General features: G+C 60.8%; 6 protein-coding genes across 6 annotated transcripts; 3 read left to right on the forward strand and 3 right to left on the reverse strand.

Annotated features, from left to right (window-relative positions):
* Window positions 1-65: 65 nt before the first annotated feature.
* On the reverse strand, window positions 66-1673 carry THITE_2086949 (uncharacterized protein; the record flags this gene model as incomplete). Its single annotated transcript, XM_003651759.1, has 1 exon — window positions 66-1673. One exon carries the CDS (start codon window positions 1671-1673, stop codon window positions 66-68), a length of 1608 nt encoding a protein of 535 aa, XP_003651807.1.
* Window positions 1674-1818: 145 nt separating this feature from the next.
* Window positions 1819-3685, reverse strand: THITE_2112505 (uncharacterized protein). The gene is made up of 3 exons (XM_003651760.1): window positions 3380-3685; window positions 3260-3293; window positions 1819-3171 (listed from the first exon to the last, which is right to left on the reverse strand). The coding sequence occupies exons 1-3, from the start codon at window positions 3462-3464 to the stop codon at window positions 1965-1967; spliced, it is 1326 nt and encodes a 441-aa protein (XP_003651808.1). The 5' UTR covers window positions 3465-3685; the 3' UTR covers window positions 1819-1964.
* Window positions 3686-3768: 83 nt separating this feature from the next.
* Window positions 3769-6186, forward strand: THITE_2112508 (uncharacterized protein). The gene is made up of 5 exons (XM_003651761.1): window positions 3769-3976; window positions 4031-5196; window positions 5261-5519; window positions 5585-5796; window positions 5856-6186. Exons 1-5 carry the CDS (start codon window positions 3949-3951, stop codon window positions 5880-5882), a joined length of 1692 nt encoding a protein of 563 aa, XP_003651809.1. The 5' UTR covers window positions 3769-3948; the 3' UTR covers window positions 5883-6186.
* Window positions 6187-6801: 615 nt separating this feature from the next.
* THITE_2112511 (40S ribosomal protein S13) lies at window positions 6802-8289 on the forward strand. Its single transcript, XM_003651762.1, has 4 exons — window positions 6802-7152; window positions 7225-7257; window positions 7459-7505; window positions 7606-8289. Exons 1-4 carry the CDS (start codon window positions 6951-6953, stop codon window positions 7777-7779), a joined length of 456 nt encoding a protein of 151 aa, XP_003651810.1. The 5' UTR covers window positions 6802-6950; the 3' UTR covers window positions 7780-8289.
* On the reverse strand, window positions 8267-9145 carry THITE_2127665 (uncharacterized protein; the record flags this gene model as incomplete). Its single annotated transcript, XM_003651763.1, has 3 exons — window positions 8267-8342; window positions 8533-8852; window positions 9044-9145. The coding sequence occupies 3 exons, from the start codon at window positions 9143-9145 to the stop codon at window positions 8267-8269; spliced, it is 498 nt and encodes a 165-aa protein (XP_003651811.1).
* A 227-nt stretch (window positions 9146-9372) lies between these two features.
* On the forward strand, window positions 9373-12327 carry THITE_2112518 (uncharacterized protein). Its single transcript, XM_003651764.1, has 2 exons — window positions 9373-10071; window positions 10145-12327. The coding sequence occupies exons 1-2, from the start codon at window positions 9524-9526 to the stop codon at window positions 12192-12194; spliced, it is 2598 nt and encodes an 865-aa protein (XP_003651812.1). The 5' UTR covers window positions 9373-9523; the 3' UTR covers window positions 12195-12327.
* The last annotated feature ends 1002 nt before the right edge of the window (window positions 12328-13329 follow it).

A 13329-nucleotide genomic window follows, 5' to 3' on the forward strand; every position in this document is an offset into this window, starting at 1 on the left:
ACGGCAACAAGCCAAGCAGTCTTCAATGAATAATCAGACGCTTGCTGTGAAACATCGCTGCCACGCTAATCCTCCCAGTAAATATCCTCCTTCAGGTCCGCTAGACACGGATCAGCCATCGGACCGACACCCCTCGGCGGCCGGTCTGCCCGTCCTGACTCCCCATCTTCGCCCTGCAGAAGCGTTCCTCCCGGCATCTCCGCCACGGCCACCGGCGCCGCCGCCGTCGCCGCCGCCGCCCGATGTTGCTCCGTCGTCGTCGCCGGATCATCAGTCGGGTCATTGGAGCCGTCATCAAGCGCCTCCTTCGCCAAACCGGCCCCGCGCAGCGCCAGAGAGTCAGCCGACTTCGCATCCTCGCCGGCCTCCCCGCCCTCTCCACCCCCGCCAGGCACCCCAGCCGGCCGCCGCAGCAGCCCCGCACACACCAAGATCCGCTCCAGCAGCCTGCGCCGCGCGTCCCACACCCGCGGCGTCGTCCGCGCCTGCTCCCCGTCGTCCCAATAGGAAGAAGAAGAAGAAGAACAAGAAGACGACAACGACGACGAGGAGGAGGCGATCATCCGGCCGGCGCGGGCGAGGGCCGAGCGCAGGGCCGGGTCGGCGTCTTCTCCGCGGGCAAGGAAGCGCGCCGCGCAGTCGACGGCGGGCGGCACGACGGCAGCGTCGTCGTCGTCGTCGCCTGCTGCTCCCTCTCCCTCTCCCTCTCCCTCTCCCTCCTGCTCTCCCGAGGACGAGGAGGAGCGCGCGCGCCGGGGGTGGTGGTAGTACCGGCCGGCGGCGAGGGCTGCGACGCAGCGCACGAGCGGGTGGTAGCAGGGCCCCTTGCGCGGGGGCACGGCGCGCGCGAGCAGGGCCATGGTGGGCATCGGGTTGGGCAGGCGCCACAGGGCGAAGTTCATGGCGGCGCGGACGGCGCGGGCCACGACGGCGGCGGAGGCGGCGGTGTCGTCGGACGGGAGCAGCAGCACCTGGCGCGCGAGGCGGTCGATGACGGGCTGCGCGCAGGCGAGGGACGCGTGCGAGGGGCAGCCGTACCGGTCCGCGGTGCGCTCCAGCAGCAAGGCGGCAGCGGCTCGAGGCTGCTGCGGTGGTGCGGTGGTGCTCGCCGCTTGGGCGCCGTGGTCGAGGAGGCAGAGCATCGTCGCGGCTGGGCAGGTTCCCCGGCGGTCTGTGCTGAGGGCACCGTCCAGGGCGAGCCGTAGCGGGGTGTGCACGATGGGCAGCTGGCGCAACCTCGCGGCGGGGGCGTTGGGGTCGCCGCCGAGGGCGAGCAGTTGCGTGACGCGGTCGGCGAGGCCGTGCCAGGCCGCCATGCCGACGAGGCTCCAGGCGTCGAAGCCTTCGATGCCCTTGCCAGCGGCGGGGTAGACCAGGCGGTTGGGGTCGGCGCCGTACCGGACCACGGCGAGCTCCACGAGGGTGGCGTCTTGGAGCTCGCAGACGGCCCACGACGCACTGGCGTATGTCCCCTCGGCGATGTCGTCCTTCCACATTTTGGGATGGAGCTTCCTAGAAAGGTGTCGACACGTTAGGGCCATGGAGTTTGCGTCTCCCCTCGAAAGCTGCTCGGCGATGAGGAGCAGAAGCTCGTCGGGAAGGGCGAGAAGGGAGGGAGAGGCGGCGAGGGAGGCAACGGCGTCGCGGGGAGCATCAGGCTGGCATCTGTTCATTGCGCCGTCGTCGATTAAGTGCTGGCCGACTTGAATGGTCCAGCGTGCCTGAGCGTGGAAGGGTATCTCGCCCACAGGAGTCTGAGCTTAGGGCGGATTGATGCCAGTTGCGGTCTGAGGGTGGGGGAGGGGGAGGGTCAGGGACCAGAATGACAACAACGGGCCACCTATTTATCCTCACATTGACGGCTTATGCGAGAGTCTTGCGAGAGGCAAAGTTCAAGATGGCGTACATGATGCGTCAATTGGAGGCCGAGACACGAACCAAGAAGCTCAATTGCGTCGTGTGCGCTAGGTCGCAGCTGTTTTCCGCCTCTTGCTCGCTCTCCAGGCGCTGCGCTCGTCCCCCTGCCTAGTATCAGATGATTGCTTCATCATTGTCATGGCCAGGTTGCTGGATCCGCTGCGTGTCCTGAGCGTAGTCGTGTGCTCGCTCCCAAAGACCTGCCCCGTGTCTGTGCCTCCATCAGACGAGAGTGGAGGACTGACAAGCGCCGTTCTCTCCACATTCGCCATCTCGACGACAGCCTCTGACTTGGCGGCAGAAGCTTGCTCAGCGAACGACTTCAGGTTTGCGGTAAACAGCACGCTTTGCGCCCAGCCCGCCTGAGGACCCCATATCTTGCGGAAATGGTCGCCGACTGCATCGTACATGGTCTTGCTCAAGGTCTTGCTCTTGTATCCTTTCCCAAAGTTGTAGTCCCGCTGGGCGATTTGCCAAACGTGCGTATCGACAGGGACTGCTTCGCCCCAGCCGAGTCCCATCAGACATACACAGTCGGCAACCTTAGGCCCAACCCCAGCCAGCTGGAGGAGGGCCTCGTGAGCAGTCCGGTATGTAGGTGGTGCTGCAGCGGTCTCGTCATCACCCTCACTTAGGCTGCTGAGGGGAGCGCCCAATGCTGCACAGGCGGGGTTTCTGAGCTGCAGAAGCCAGCCCGCCGGTTTCTCTGACGACACAATACGCGCGGTCTCGGCGATGTACTTCGCGCGGTAACCAAAGCCGAGCTGCCGAAGGTGGGCCTCGACCTCGCTGCCCGACAAGACCTCGGGCCCGGGAAAGTCATGGAACGGCTCACCCTCGATGGACCCGATGTAGGGACCATAATGCGCACAGAGCTTCAGCACCATCTGGCTGATGCGCGAGATGTTGTTGTTGCTGCTGCAGATGAAGGCAACCAGGGTCTCCCAGGGGTCCTGGTTCAGGATGCGGATGCCCGTGAACGCCGGGGCACGGCGCGCAAAGTTGGCGTCAGAGGCAGCCCAGTGTTTGTAGAGCGACGATAACGAGTGCGACAGAGCGAAATAGCTGCGTAAGAGGGATTCAGTGTCGTCTTCTTCCGCACCAACATCCTTGCCGCGTGCTGGAGGCACGGACGGAGGTGGTGTCATGGGCCCTGGGGCGGGGCCGGTCGTGGGCTCGGGCCATGTTGCTCGGTAATGCAGATGATCAGAGTCTTGCCTGAGCGAGATGATGCGGCCGCGGAGCACACAATGCCTAGGAAGCGTCAGGCAGCCGTCAGGACCCTGTCATCGGCATCGTTGCATAGTCCGCCCTTCACTGGGGACGAAGTCTTCGTATGTACCATTCATCCTTGATTTTCCGCCACCGGAAGGATTCTAACAACCGTGTTAACAACTGGCTGGATAAGAGACTACTTAGATCGGGGCTCCAAGAGAGAAGAGACAAGAAAGATGCAACATACGACCGCAGCGGAGAGTGGTGTCGATGCAGAGCTCGGCGAGGCTCAGGGGCAGCTTGCGCCAATCGGAGACCGCTTGCAGGCCCATTAAGGCAGAGGAAGTTGTTCAAGAGAGAGAGATCAATGAAATGAGTGTTGCCTGCATGTGAATTGAAAGGAAAGGACACTGGTCTCTTCGCTGGATCGGCCTCGAGAGTTGAGCGAGTGTTGAGTTTCCGAGAAGGAAGGAAGGTTTGTGCTATACTCTGCATAGGTCGATGCGGGCACTTACCTAAGTTGCTCTGTGTCCGAGTTCACTGAGTGACCCACTGAAGCCCAGGTTCTTCTGTGTCGGGTCGGGTGTTGTGCATGCCTGGAAGGAACAAGGTGCGGCGCTAAACCAAAAGAGGACTCGCGTGGCAAGCAAGCCGCAACCTGCACCAACCCAAAAAAGTTCCAGCCTCGCGGTTCCTTGCGCAGCAGTATCAGATTCACGCCTCGCAACTTGGCTTGGGTGTGCTTGCCTTCCCTTCCATACCTATCTGCGCTTCACCCATCGCATCAAAACTTGGTCACCGGGAGCCGCTGCGACGATGAACGGAGACAATTACTCGGCCAGAGGTGCGCCCAGCCTGCGTCCCAGTGCACGGATTGATGCTGACGGACGCGACGCAGACAGCGGCCGACACGGCTCGTCTCGCGACTACCCCGCCTCCCGGAGAGACCGCGACGACAGGCGCGAGCGAGGAGACACGCGAGACCGAGGCAGCGGGCGGAGGAGGTCGCGCTCGCCCGACTACCGCAGCAGCGGTCGGTCCCGTCGCGAGGATGGAGATGTCGACGCTTACTCGTCCAGTCGAAGCCATCGCGACCGTGAGCGCGAGGATCGCTACGCGGCGCGGGACCGCCGGGGAGACGACCGGGGTGAGAGAGATTGGGAACGCGACCGTGGCGCCAGGAGCAGGCGAGACGACGACGACCGGCGCGACCGTCGTCGAGAGCGGGACCTGTTCGACGATCGCCGTGGGAGCAGGCGTGACCGGGACCTAGAGAGGGAACGCGAGCGCCGCCGTAGCCTGTCGCCTCCCCCCAGGAAGCGCGAACCGACCCCTGACCTCACCGACGTCGTCCCTATCCTGGAGCGGAAGCGGCGTCTGACACAATGGGATATCAAGCCGCCCGGATACGACAACGTGACGGCCGAGCAGGCGAAGCTTTCCGGCATGTTCCCGCTGCCCGGGGCGCCGCGACAGCAAGCCATGGACCCCACCAAGCTCCAGGCGTTCATGAACCAGCCTGGAGGCTCCGTTAACAGCGCCGCCCTCCGCCCGACTAATTCTCGTCAGAGCAAGCGCCTTGTCGTCGAAAATCTGCCGGCTTCAGCCACCGAGGAAAGCATGGTCAATTTCATCAACCTCCAACTCAACGGCTTAAATGTCATCGAGAACACAGACCCATGCCTGCAATGCCTCATTGCGCCCGACCGCTCCTTTGCCATGCTCGAGTTCAGGAACAGCCCGGATGCGACGGTGGCGTTGGCGTTCGACGGAATCTCGATGGAGGCCGATGATGCACACGCGGCTAATGGCAACGGTGCCGCCCCGGCCGGTCTGCGCATCCGTCGGCCGAAGGACTACATCGTGCCCGCGGTGGTCGAGGACCCCAACTACGACCCCGATTCGGACGTTCCGTCGAGCGTGGTGATCGACAGCCCCAACAAGATCAGCGTGACGAACCTCCCGCTCTACCTGACCGACGACCAAGTCATGGAGCTGCTCGTCAGTTTCGGCAAGCTCAAGTCCTTTGTGCTGGTCAAGGACAACGGCACGCAAGAGTCACGGGTAAGGCTTGTCGCCGGATCAGGGAGATCGTTGAGCTTGGGATTAGTTAGCTAATGAGCCTCAGGGCATCGCATTCCTGGAATATGTCGACCCCTCCGTCACCAACGTTGCCATCCAGGGGCTCAACAACATGATGCTCGGCGAACGCGCGCTGAAGGTCCAGAAGGCCAGCATCGGCATCACCCAGGTGGCCGGCGAGATGGGCGTCAATGCCATGTCCATGCTCGCGGGCACGACATCCACCGACTCGGACGTGAGCAGGGTGCTGCAGCTCCTTAACATGGTGACGGCCGACGAGCTGATGGACAACGACGATTACGAAGGCATGTCCCTTTTCGCCCGCCCATTGCTTCCATTCTACCGTACGTTTTTGCTAACTCTACTGCAGAAATCCGCGACGACGTCCAGGATGAGTGCGAGAAGTTCGGCACGGTCTTGTCCCTCAAGATCCCGAGACCAACCGGCGGCGGCAGGCAATCGGCTGGCGTGGGCAAGATCTTCATCAAGTTCGAGACTCCAGAGGTGGCGACCAAGGCGCTACGGGGCCTGGCGGGCCGGAAGTTTGCTGATCGCACCGTCGTCGCTACCTACTTCCCCGAGGCAAGCGGCCCGTCTCTCCCTTTCGACCATGTTGTTCCGCTCGCTGACACTTTAAACAGGAAAACTTCGAAGTGAATGCTTGGTGATGGAAGGGGCTGAGTGGAGGGATGCTGGGACAGAGCGGGACGAGGTCTCAAGCAAGGACGTGTGCGCTCGTCTCGGGATAGAGCCGGACACAAGTAACGGGATGTCCCGGGGCTCTCTGCGCTTCTTTGGGGTGTTCATCTTTGCGAAGGGCGAACTCTTGGTATCATGTCAGGTGTACGATTACAGGCGAGGAGGAACCGGAACGGGGTGCACTGCGAAAAGTATCTTGCTTGGTGGGCCAGCATTTGCAACACTGGGCTGCCAGGAGCTAAAGAATACGGCTGATGCTATCCATCGAAAATTGCTATCTCGCAGCGGATGAGCGATACTCATTAACAAGAAACAAGGAGACTAAACGGTGAAGCGGCATCCTGTTGGTGTCGACTACCGGACGAATGAACCTACGAGCAGGTCAGCTCTGAGTATCGCAATGGGTGTTTTGATAAATCGAAGTGTTTGATGCCAAAAGATCAGAAGTCCAGTTCATTCATTGAGCCCCGAAGGGCTCTAACATAAGAGGTACCAGAATTTAAAGAATTTGGTTGTTGCTCATCATAGAAATGGCGGCTGCGGAGGGGAACCAACTATCGATGGCTTACCTGCACAGATGTGTCGAGATGCCGAGTCTGCTGGTCAGTATTCGAGGGCAACCGTCACGTCTATCACACAGACGTCTAGCACCAGGGCAACGCAAAACACGAGCGCAAAGGGTAACGCGTTATGGTGCCGGCGGTTGACAGTTGTTTTTCAACAGCAACAGGAAGAGAGCAGGAGCTCTTTTTGTCGCTGAAAAATTCCGACTCAAATCCAGGCACTCTGGGCCCACCTGCCAGAGGTCTTGGCAAAGGGATTCCGCACCACGTGACTTTGGCAGCCATCAACCAATCACAGCCGGACCCTAGGTAATTTCTCCGCCCACACGAATTATCTTCGGTGCCCCGTCCTCCGCCTGGTGTAAATTTCGAATCGGAGTTCCCTCTCGGCCAGCGACCAACTCGACAACCCGACGACGACGACAACGACAGATCGCCCGTCTCCCACCTTAACACACAACCACCGCCGCCAACATGGGTCGTCTTCACAGCAAGGGCAAGGGCATCTCGTCCTCGGCCATCCCCTACTCGCGCAACCCGCCCTCGTGGCTGAAGACCACGCCGGAGCAGGTCGTCGACCAGATCTGCAAGCTCGCCAAGAAGGGCGCGACCCCGTCGCAGATCGGCGTCATCCTCCGTGACTCGCACGGCATTGCCCAGGTCAAGGTCGTCACCGGTACGTTTTTTGGGTGGCTTTTTGGCCCGGCTGTTGGAAGGGTCGCGATGCTAATGACCGTGCGGTGGGCAGGTAACAAGATCCTTCGGATCCTGAAGAGCAATGGTATGGATTGAGAGGGTTTCTTTGTGAAACTGAGAAGAGGCGGACCGAATGAATGCGTTCTTTGTGACGCTGCCGCCGCTCAAGTGCAACCCGATTGCACGAGCGGGCATGGCGCTCGCCAACATGGGACACCGGCATATGGAGAAAGAGATGGAGTATGCCTCTGTTTGGTCGCCAGGCTGACAGAGTGATGTGTGACAGGCCTTGCCCCCGATATCCCGGAGGACCTGTACATGCTCATCAGGAAGGTAAGATATCCCTCCTCGCGCGCCGGCTGCCGTGTGCTCTCTCAGCTGCGAGGGGCCCTGCTTGAAGTGAAAGAAGTGCCTGTGCTAAATTATCCACCAGGCTGTTGCCGTCCGCAAGCACCTTGAGCGCAACCGCAAGGACAAGGACTCCAAGTTCCGCCTGATTCTCATCGAGTCCCGCATCCACCGCCTGGCCCGCTACTACAAGACCGTCGGCGTCCTCCCGCCCACGTGGAAGTACGAGTCCGCGACCGCCAGCACCCTCGTTGCCTAAGCGAAGGGCTATGTGTTGCGCACGCCGAGTCAGGAAGGGAGTCATTGGTCGGGGATGTTCTGGGAACGGTTCTGGTTCTTTGCAGCTTTCGGCTCGCCGCTGCGTCGTTGTCCGCAGGTCAGGCGGGACCATTGGAGTTGGGGCACGGAAAGGAAACCTGCATTCTAGAACACTGGAACGGGCACAGGGTATCGCTGTTTCCCCGTCATGAAAAGCGTGGGAGCGGCGGCGACGACAATGACTTGGAGGGTACCAATGCAAAGCATGATCCTCTATTCCGATGCTGTCCTGCCTGACGTGGTATCTCAAAAAATCCAACCGGAAAATTATCAATTGCATGCCATTGAACGCCGTCCCAAAATAACCGCCAAGGATTCTGTCCCGCCAACACTCCTCCGATTCCGTCCCCAGATGTAGCCGCCCCCTCCTGGCCACCTGCTCCCTTCTTCCGGCCAGAGCCGTGACTTCTCCCTGACAAGCACGGGCGTCATGGATCCTTGCCCTCCAATTCCTTCGACCGCTGTAATAGATACTCCCCCAGCACCCGCAGCGGATCCTTCGGCCTGTTGTTGAATTTCACACAGCGTCAGCATCCGCTCATCACTCGTTGTTATCTCCCACTGGCACTTCACTCCAACCCCACCCCCAATCTCTCTCTCCCCACTCTCACCAGCTCGGTGATGCAACATATACTCGGGGTCAAACCAGGGGAATCAGATCAGGGTTGGCCGGTCGTTAAAAAAAAGCACTTACTGCTCCCGCGCAACCATCTTCATGCCCTCCAGCAGCACGCCCGTGATCCGCCCGTTGATGTACTGCCGCACCGGCGCGCCGTGCGCCGCTGCCTCTGCTGGCATCGCGAAGCCGGCGGTCGTCCCTGCGTGAGGTGGCATGCCCGGCGCCGTCGCCGCCGGGGTTGTGGTTGTGGTTGGTGTGGGCACGCGCGCGGGTGGCGCGGCGGGGGGTTGCGGGTGAGAGGGCGAGGGCGAGGGCGCGGTCGGCGGGGCGGAGAGGAAGGGTGCCGCCGCGTTGTTGTTGTTGTTTGGTTGGGCGTGTGCGGTTGAGGCTGGCGGCTGGAGGCGGGGAGTGTGGGTTAGCTTCTTCTCTGGCGAGAGGCCGGTTTTTGGGCGGAGGGAGCGGAGGAATGGTGATCTGTCAGGATGTTTTGTGTTTATAGGGTCAAAGGCAGTGGAACTGAAAGAGACTGCTCAAACGAAGGCCGGTTGAGCGCCAATTAGAAAGTTGAGAGGGAAAGCAAGCGTACAGCTGTTTGGGCGGGCGCATCGGTCATGGGCGTGTCGTGTGCCTCAGGCGCGGCCGCGGCGGCGGTGTCGACAGCGCTGTGACCGGCATTGGCGTTTTCCATCCCTGGGGGCTGCTGAGCAGCACTTGAGTCCGCCATGTTTGTGAGTTTTGCGAGATTCAGGTAGCGAGGGCAATTGCAATGACAACTGCAAGCTATACACGGCCACCAGTTTCGGCGTCGAAGGCTGTTAGGCGGGCTTCCATGGAGTGGGACGAGAGTTGAAGTTGGGCCCCACAAGGCCCCACTTACAATGGCTAACGCGAAGTCACGGGTTGGCGCGCCTCGTGTGCCTGGAACCTGTTCGCGCTGTCCTTTCACGTTTCTGACTGGTCTAAGTTCAAGGCAGCCTGATCGCGCCAACCTTCCCTGCTCCCAATTCCTGCCCTGCAAGCGCCATGTTTTCCTTGAGCTGTCTTTCCCGCCCTTCGCTACCACGAAATGGATCGGTTTATTCAGCGATCCAGGCCCGCGGAGACTCGCACCCAGGGGCCAGCCGCTGCAATCCAATCCTTGCAGGCACAGGAAGCCCTTGAACCGCCGAAGAAGAGGCTGCGGGTCGGGGAAGTCGGGGACAGCGACGACGAGGATGAATCTGAAGAAGACGGAGAAGACGTGCCGGTCTCCCGGGAACTCACTCCAGAAACTCCTGCACGTGAGTCTGCGGCTGACAACGATGACGGTGTGCCGGTCCGTCCAGAACATCAGACGGCGTTTGAAAGCTCGCTGCCCGCAGTCTCAACAGACCAGGCGGCCATCGAGGAGTACGAAACTCTGCGTGCTTCGCAAGCCGCTGAGGACGAAGGCGACACCGCGCCTGCCAGGACTGGCGAGAAGGGCGAGTGGGTTCGAGGACGCAGCTCCATCTACGTTGACGCATTCAACCTCGCGCTAGACACTGTGCTGGAGGACGAGGCGCATCTCTTCGACGAGAAAGAGAAGTGCGTCTTCAGGCAGTGGCGAGGCCTGAGTTACGAGGCTCAGTATCTGTTAGTTTCTTGCATCCCTCCAGGTCTCCAGGTGCGCGCCTTCGTACGTGGCCGGTCGTCTGACAAGGCCCAGGTACGTTCGTTTGTTTCTGCGCAAGACCGCCGTGTGGCATCGTGTAGAGTGCTTGGGATACCACAGTGACGTGTCCGACATGGCTCTCGCCGTTGCCCAACTGCTCGAGTCTCGACCCTTGCCCGGCGCTTCCGATTCAGTGCTGCCGAAGAAGCCCGGGGCGGACCTGCAGGACTGGGCGTTGGGCGCCAGTTTTCGCTTTGCTGATGACTCTGAATCATGCATCAAAACGATGGAGGAGGCCGTCGCATTACTGAGCCTCGATGAGCTGAAGACGCTTGCAAAGGAGGCCAAGGTCCAAGGCAAGAACAAGGCCGATTTGATGCGGTCCTTCTGCCGCGCGAGCGCTCAGCAATCAGGACTAATGGCTGTCGGCCTCCGCCGGTCGGGGACGAACGGGACGACCGAGTCTGGCGGCAGTCCAGGCAACCAAGACTTGAATCGAAACTCGCATTTTCTGACCAAAATTCTTGCCGTGACGGGCCCGCTGATCAGGCTGTCTGAGCCCGTCTTCAAGCTGTTCGAGCGTGTGCATCTGGTCTTCTACCGTTCGACCGAATGGACCGAGAAATCCTTAACGACCATTATCCTGGCCAAGATTGCGAGAAGGAATTATCCTGAATACATTGTGTGCCGTTCATCCAACATCTTTGCTTCCCGACACCACCTCCTCGAGTTCGAACTGTCCATGAGAAAAGAGTACGAGGTCGACAAGGTTCTCGAGTTCAATGGGCCACCGGGGGAAGAAGGCTTCCTCAAGGTCCTCGACGTCTTCGACAGCATAGCGTCTCGCTGGAGGGAGTTGGTCAAGGAAGAAGGCCAGCGGGAGGAACAGCTCTATGAGTTCGGCGAGGGCGGGTACCTACGTCGGTTCAGCCCAGGCCACGCTTTCACGCGCATCGCACACAAGGCGGCCTACGCCCTTGGCCGTCTACACAGGTACAGAGAGGAACACGAGCTGCTCACCGAGCTCCTCGATCAGCGTCTTTTTCACCCCGCTCGGCGCGGCTCCTGGTACCAGCGCAAGGCACTGCTGGAGGAGCGGTATATGTGGCAGGCAGAAGCAGAGCCGATATCGGCTGACCCGGAGGTGCGGAAGAAGCACTGGCAGAGGATCGCATTGACCACATGCGAAGCCGCTCTCGAGGACCGCGATTGCCATTTGATTTATCATTACGACCTCCAGAAACGCCTTCTCAAGCTCGAGAAGAAGCTGCGTGTTCCCCGACGTCTGCAGCACGACTTTGGCCACGTCAAGCTGCGCGAGCCCGAGGAACACACGGTGAGTGGTGTCCAGCTCGTACGAGACAACCTGGATGTCAAGGGGAAGGTTGGCCGCGGACCGAGCGCCAAGACGGTGTGGCTCGATGAGTTGAGCGACCCGGGCGAGGACGGCCAGCCCCTCCACGTCAGCGTCGAGGAGATGTGTTTGTCGCACTACCGCAGCCGGGGTTGGAAGGGTTACCACAGCGAAGGCGGCATCCTGCGGACGCTCTTTGCCTACCTGTTCTTTGACGTGCTGTTCGTCTACGTGCCCAACGTCTTCCAGACCGCTTACCAGACCTGCCCGTTGGACTTGCACACAGACGCCTTCTATCCCGCCCGTGCGAGCCAGATAAACCACCGGCTGGTGGAGATCGAAAACGGGGATGCCGAACGGATACTGCGGGAGGTCCACGGGCGGGAACATGAGCGGCGCACCTGCGTGGTGGGCCTGAACTGGGACTTCGACATCGAGGATCTGGTGGAGCTGGTGACCTGCTTCGATGGCGGGGCGCTTGCGGCCGTGTGCAAAGTCATGGCGCAGGAGTACAAGGCCCGCGGAAGCGGCGTGCCGGACCTCATCCTTTGGAGAGTGGGTGGAAACGAGGCGCCTGGCCCGCGCGACGGTGACAGCCAGAGAAAAGGGGAGGTCATGTTTGCCGAAGTCAAAAGCGCCAACGACCGGCTCAGCGACACCCAGCGGCTCTGGATCAACGTCCTCGCGGGAGCGGGCATACGTGTTGCCCTCTGCAACGCGGTGGCGCGCGAAGTGCGGACTGTGAGCTGATGGCGGGACTTGTCGTTTCTCGGCGTCGCCGGGCTGTCGAACGTCTCCTCAAGCCCGCCGGCTCGCGGTCTGAAAATAGCAACCTCATCTCCGAGCAACAGCCGTGTGCTCTCTGAGCAGAGTCCCAACTATCTATCCGCTGCGTGACGACTCGAGAGACGACGGCTCATCACGCACAGCAGCCGTGACCCCTAGCAGCAACCGGCGTTGCCAGGCGCGAACCAATTGAGGAGCCTCCCGCGCGCGGAAAGGCGGGAGGAGATTAAATGACTCCAAATATAGAGGACCCCAGAGCAGACTGTTTCGAAACCTTCGGCCAGGCTTCGAAACACGGACATCTGGCGTCTCCTCCTGTGGTGTCAACCCCACAAAAGGGGCAATGGGCGCCCCCTGGCAGGCAGATGTTTCGGCTTGAGCGTCGTTTCAACCCCATGGGCTACACTACACTACCTCCTGACGAACACAGCACAGCGCGCCGGGGCAAAATACCTCGGGGATCTCGCCTATCTTACTTGCCCAGGATGACGCTCCGAGGGCTGGCCTTGTTTACGATGACCTTCTGCACGCCGGCGAGCAGCCGCCGCCAATCGGATGCGCTGGCTTGCGGCCAGACGTGACGCGCTGCGACCGCACTGAGTGGGTGGACCGGATGAAACACTGCCATCGTTGTTGCCATGCAAGTGGTTGCACACCGACACTCGCCTGCTTCGCTCACCTGCGGACGTCTCCTGCCTGCGGGGCGGGAGGGATCACCTCCGCTCAAACCAAAACCCGGTGATGCAGCAGCAGGCGAGCTTGTGCAAATGGAACAGGCCTCTCGCGTCCAGTCTCTCCTGGAGCAGTGGACACTGACGGGTCGTTGGTGAGTGCTGTGTCGTCCGTACTGTATGGATGGTAGTCTACAACAGTTTCGGGCGCTCACTCGCTCGACAGGGTGCAAATGAATCTCGCAGCAATCTTGGGCCATTAAAACAATCCCGTCGCCAGTGCCGGAACTGTCCCCGACTGAATCATTTGCCCTCAACCTTGTCATCAGCTGGGCAAATTAACGACGGATGCCGCCCAGTCCCCACCTCCCCTGTATACCTACATACCATGCACAGCACAGAGCAGGGCGCTTAAATCCCCAAACCCC

This window comes from Thermothielavioides terrestris, chromosome 2 (genome assembly GCF_000226115.1).
Source record: "Thermothielavioides terrestris NRRL 8126 chromosome 2, complete sequence".
Lineage (NCBI taxonomy): Eukaryota > Fungi > Ascomycota > Sordariomycetes > Sordariales > Chaetomiaceae > Thermothielavioides > Thermothielavioides terrestris.

Bases quoted from the DNA above. Each gene is read 5' to 3' on its own strand.
- THITE_2112505 (XM_003651760.1), bottom strand. From the start codon at position 3,464: ATGGGCCTGCAAGCGGTCTCCGATTGGCGCAAGCTGCCCCTGAGCCTC. The intron at 3,294-3,379 runs GTATGTTGCATC...CACGGTTGTTAG, and splicing joins CACCACTCTCCGCTGCGGTC to AATCCTTCCGGTGGCGGAAA. The intron at 3,172-3,259 runs GTACATACGAAG...GACGCTTCCTAG, and splicing joins CGGAAAATCAAGGATGAATG to GCATTGTGTGCTCCGCGGCC.
- THITE_2112508 (XM_003651761.1), top strand. From the start codon at position 3,949: ATGAACGGAGACAATTACTCGGCCAGAG. The intron at 3,977-4,030 runs GTGCGCCCAGCC...GACGCGACGCAG, and splicing joins AGACAATTACTCGGCCAGAG to ACAGCGGCCGACACGGCTCG. The intron at 5,197-5,260 runs GTAAGGCTTGTC...AATGAGCCTCAG, and splicing joins ACGGCACGCAAGAGTCACGG to GGCATCGCATTCCTGGAATA.
- THITE_2112511 (XM_003651762.1), top strand. From the start codon at position 6,951: ATGGGTCGTCTTCACAGCAAGGGCAAGGGCATCTCGTCCTCGGCCATC. The intron at 7,153-7,224 runs GTACGTTTTTTG...TGCGGTGGGCAG, and splicing joins CCAGGTCAAGGTCGTCACCG to GTAACAAGATCCTTCGGATC. The intron at 7,506-7,605 runs GTAAGATATCCC...ATTATCCACCAG, and splicing joins TGTACATGCTCATCAGGAAG to GCTGTTGCCGTCCGCAAGCA.
- THITE_2112518 (XM_003651764.1), top strand. From the start codon at position 9,524: ATGGATCGGTTTATTCAGCGATCCAGGCCCGCGGAGACTCGCACCCAG. The intron at 10,072-10,144 runs GTTAGTTTCTTG...GACAAGGCCCAG, and splicing joins AGTTACGAGGCTCAGTATCT to GTACGTTCGTTTGTTTCTGC.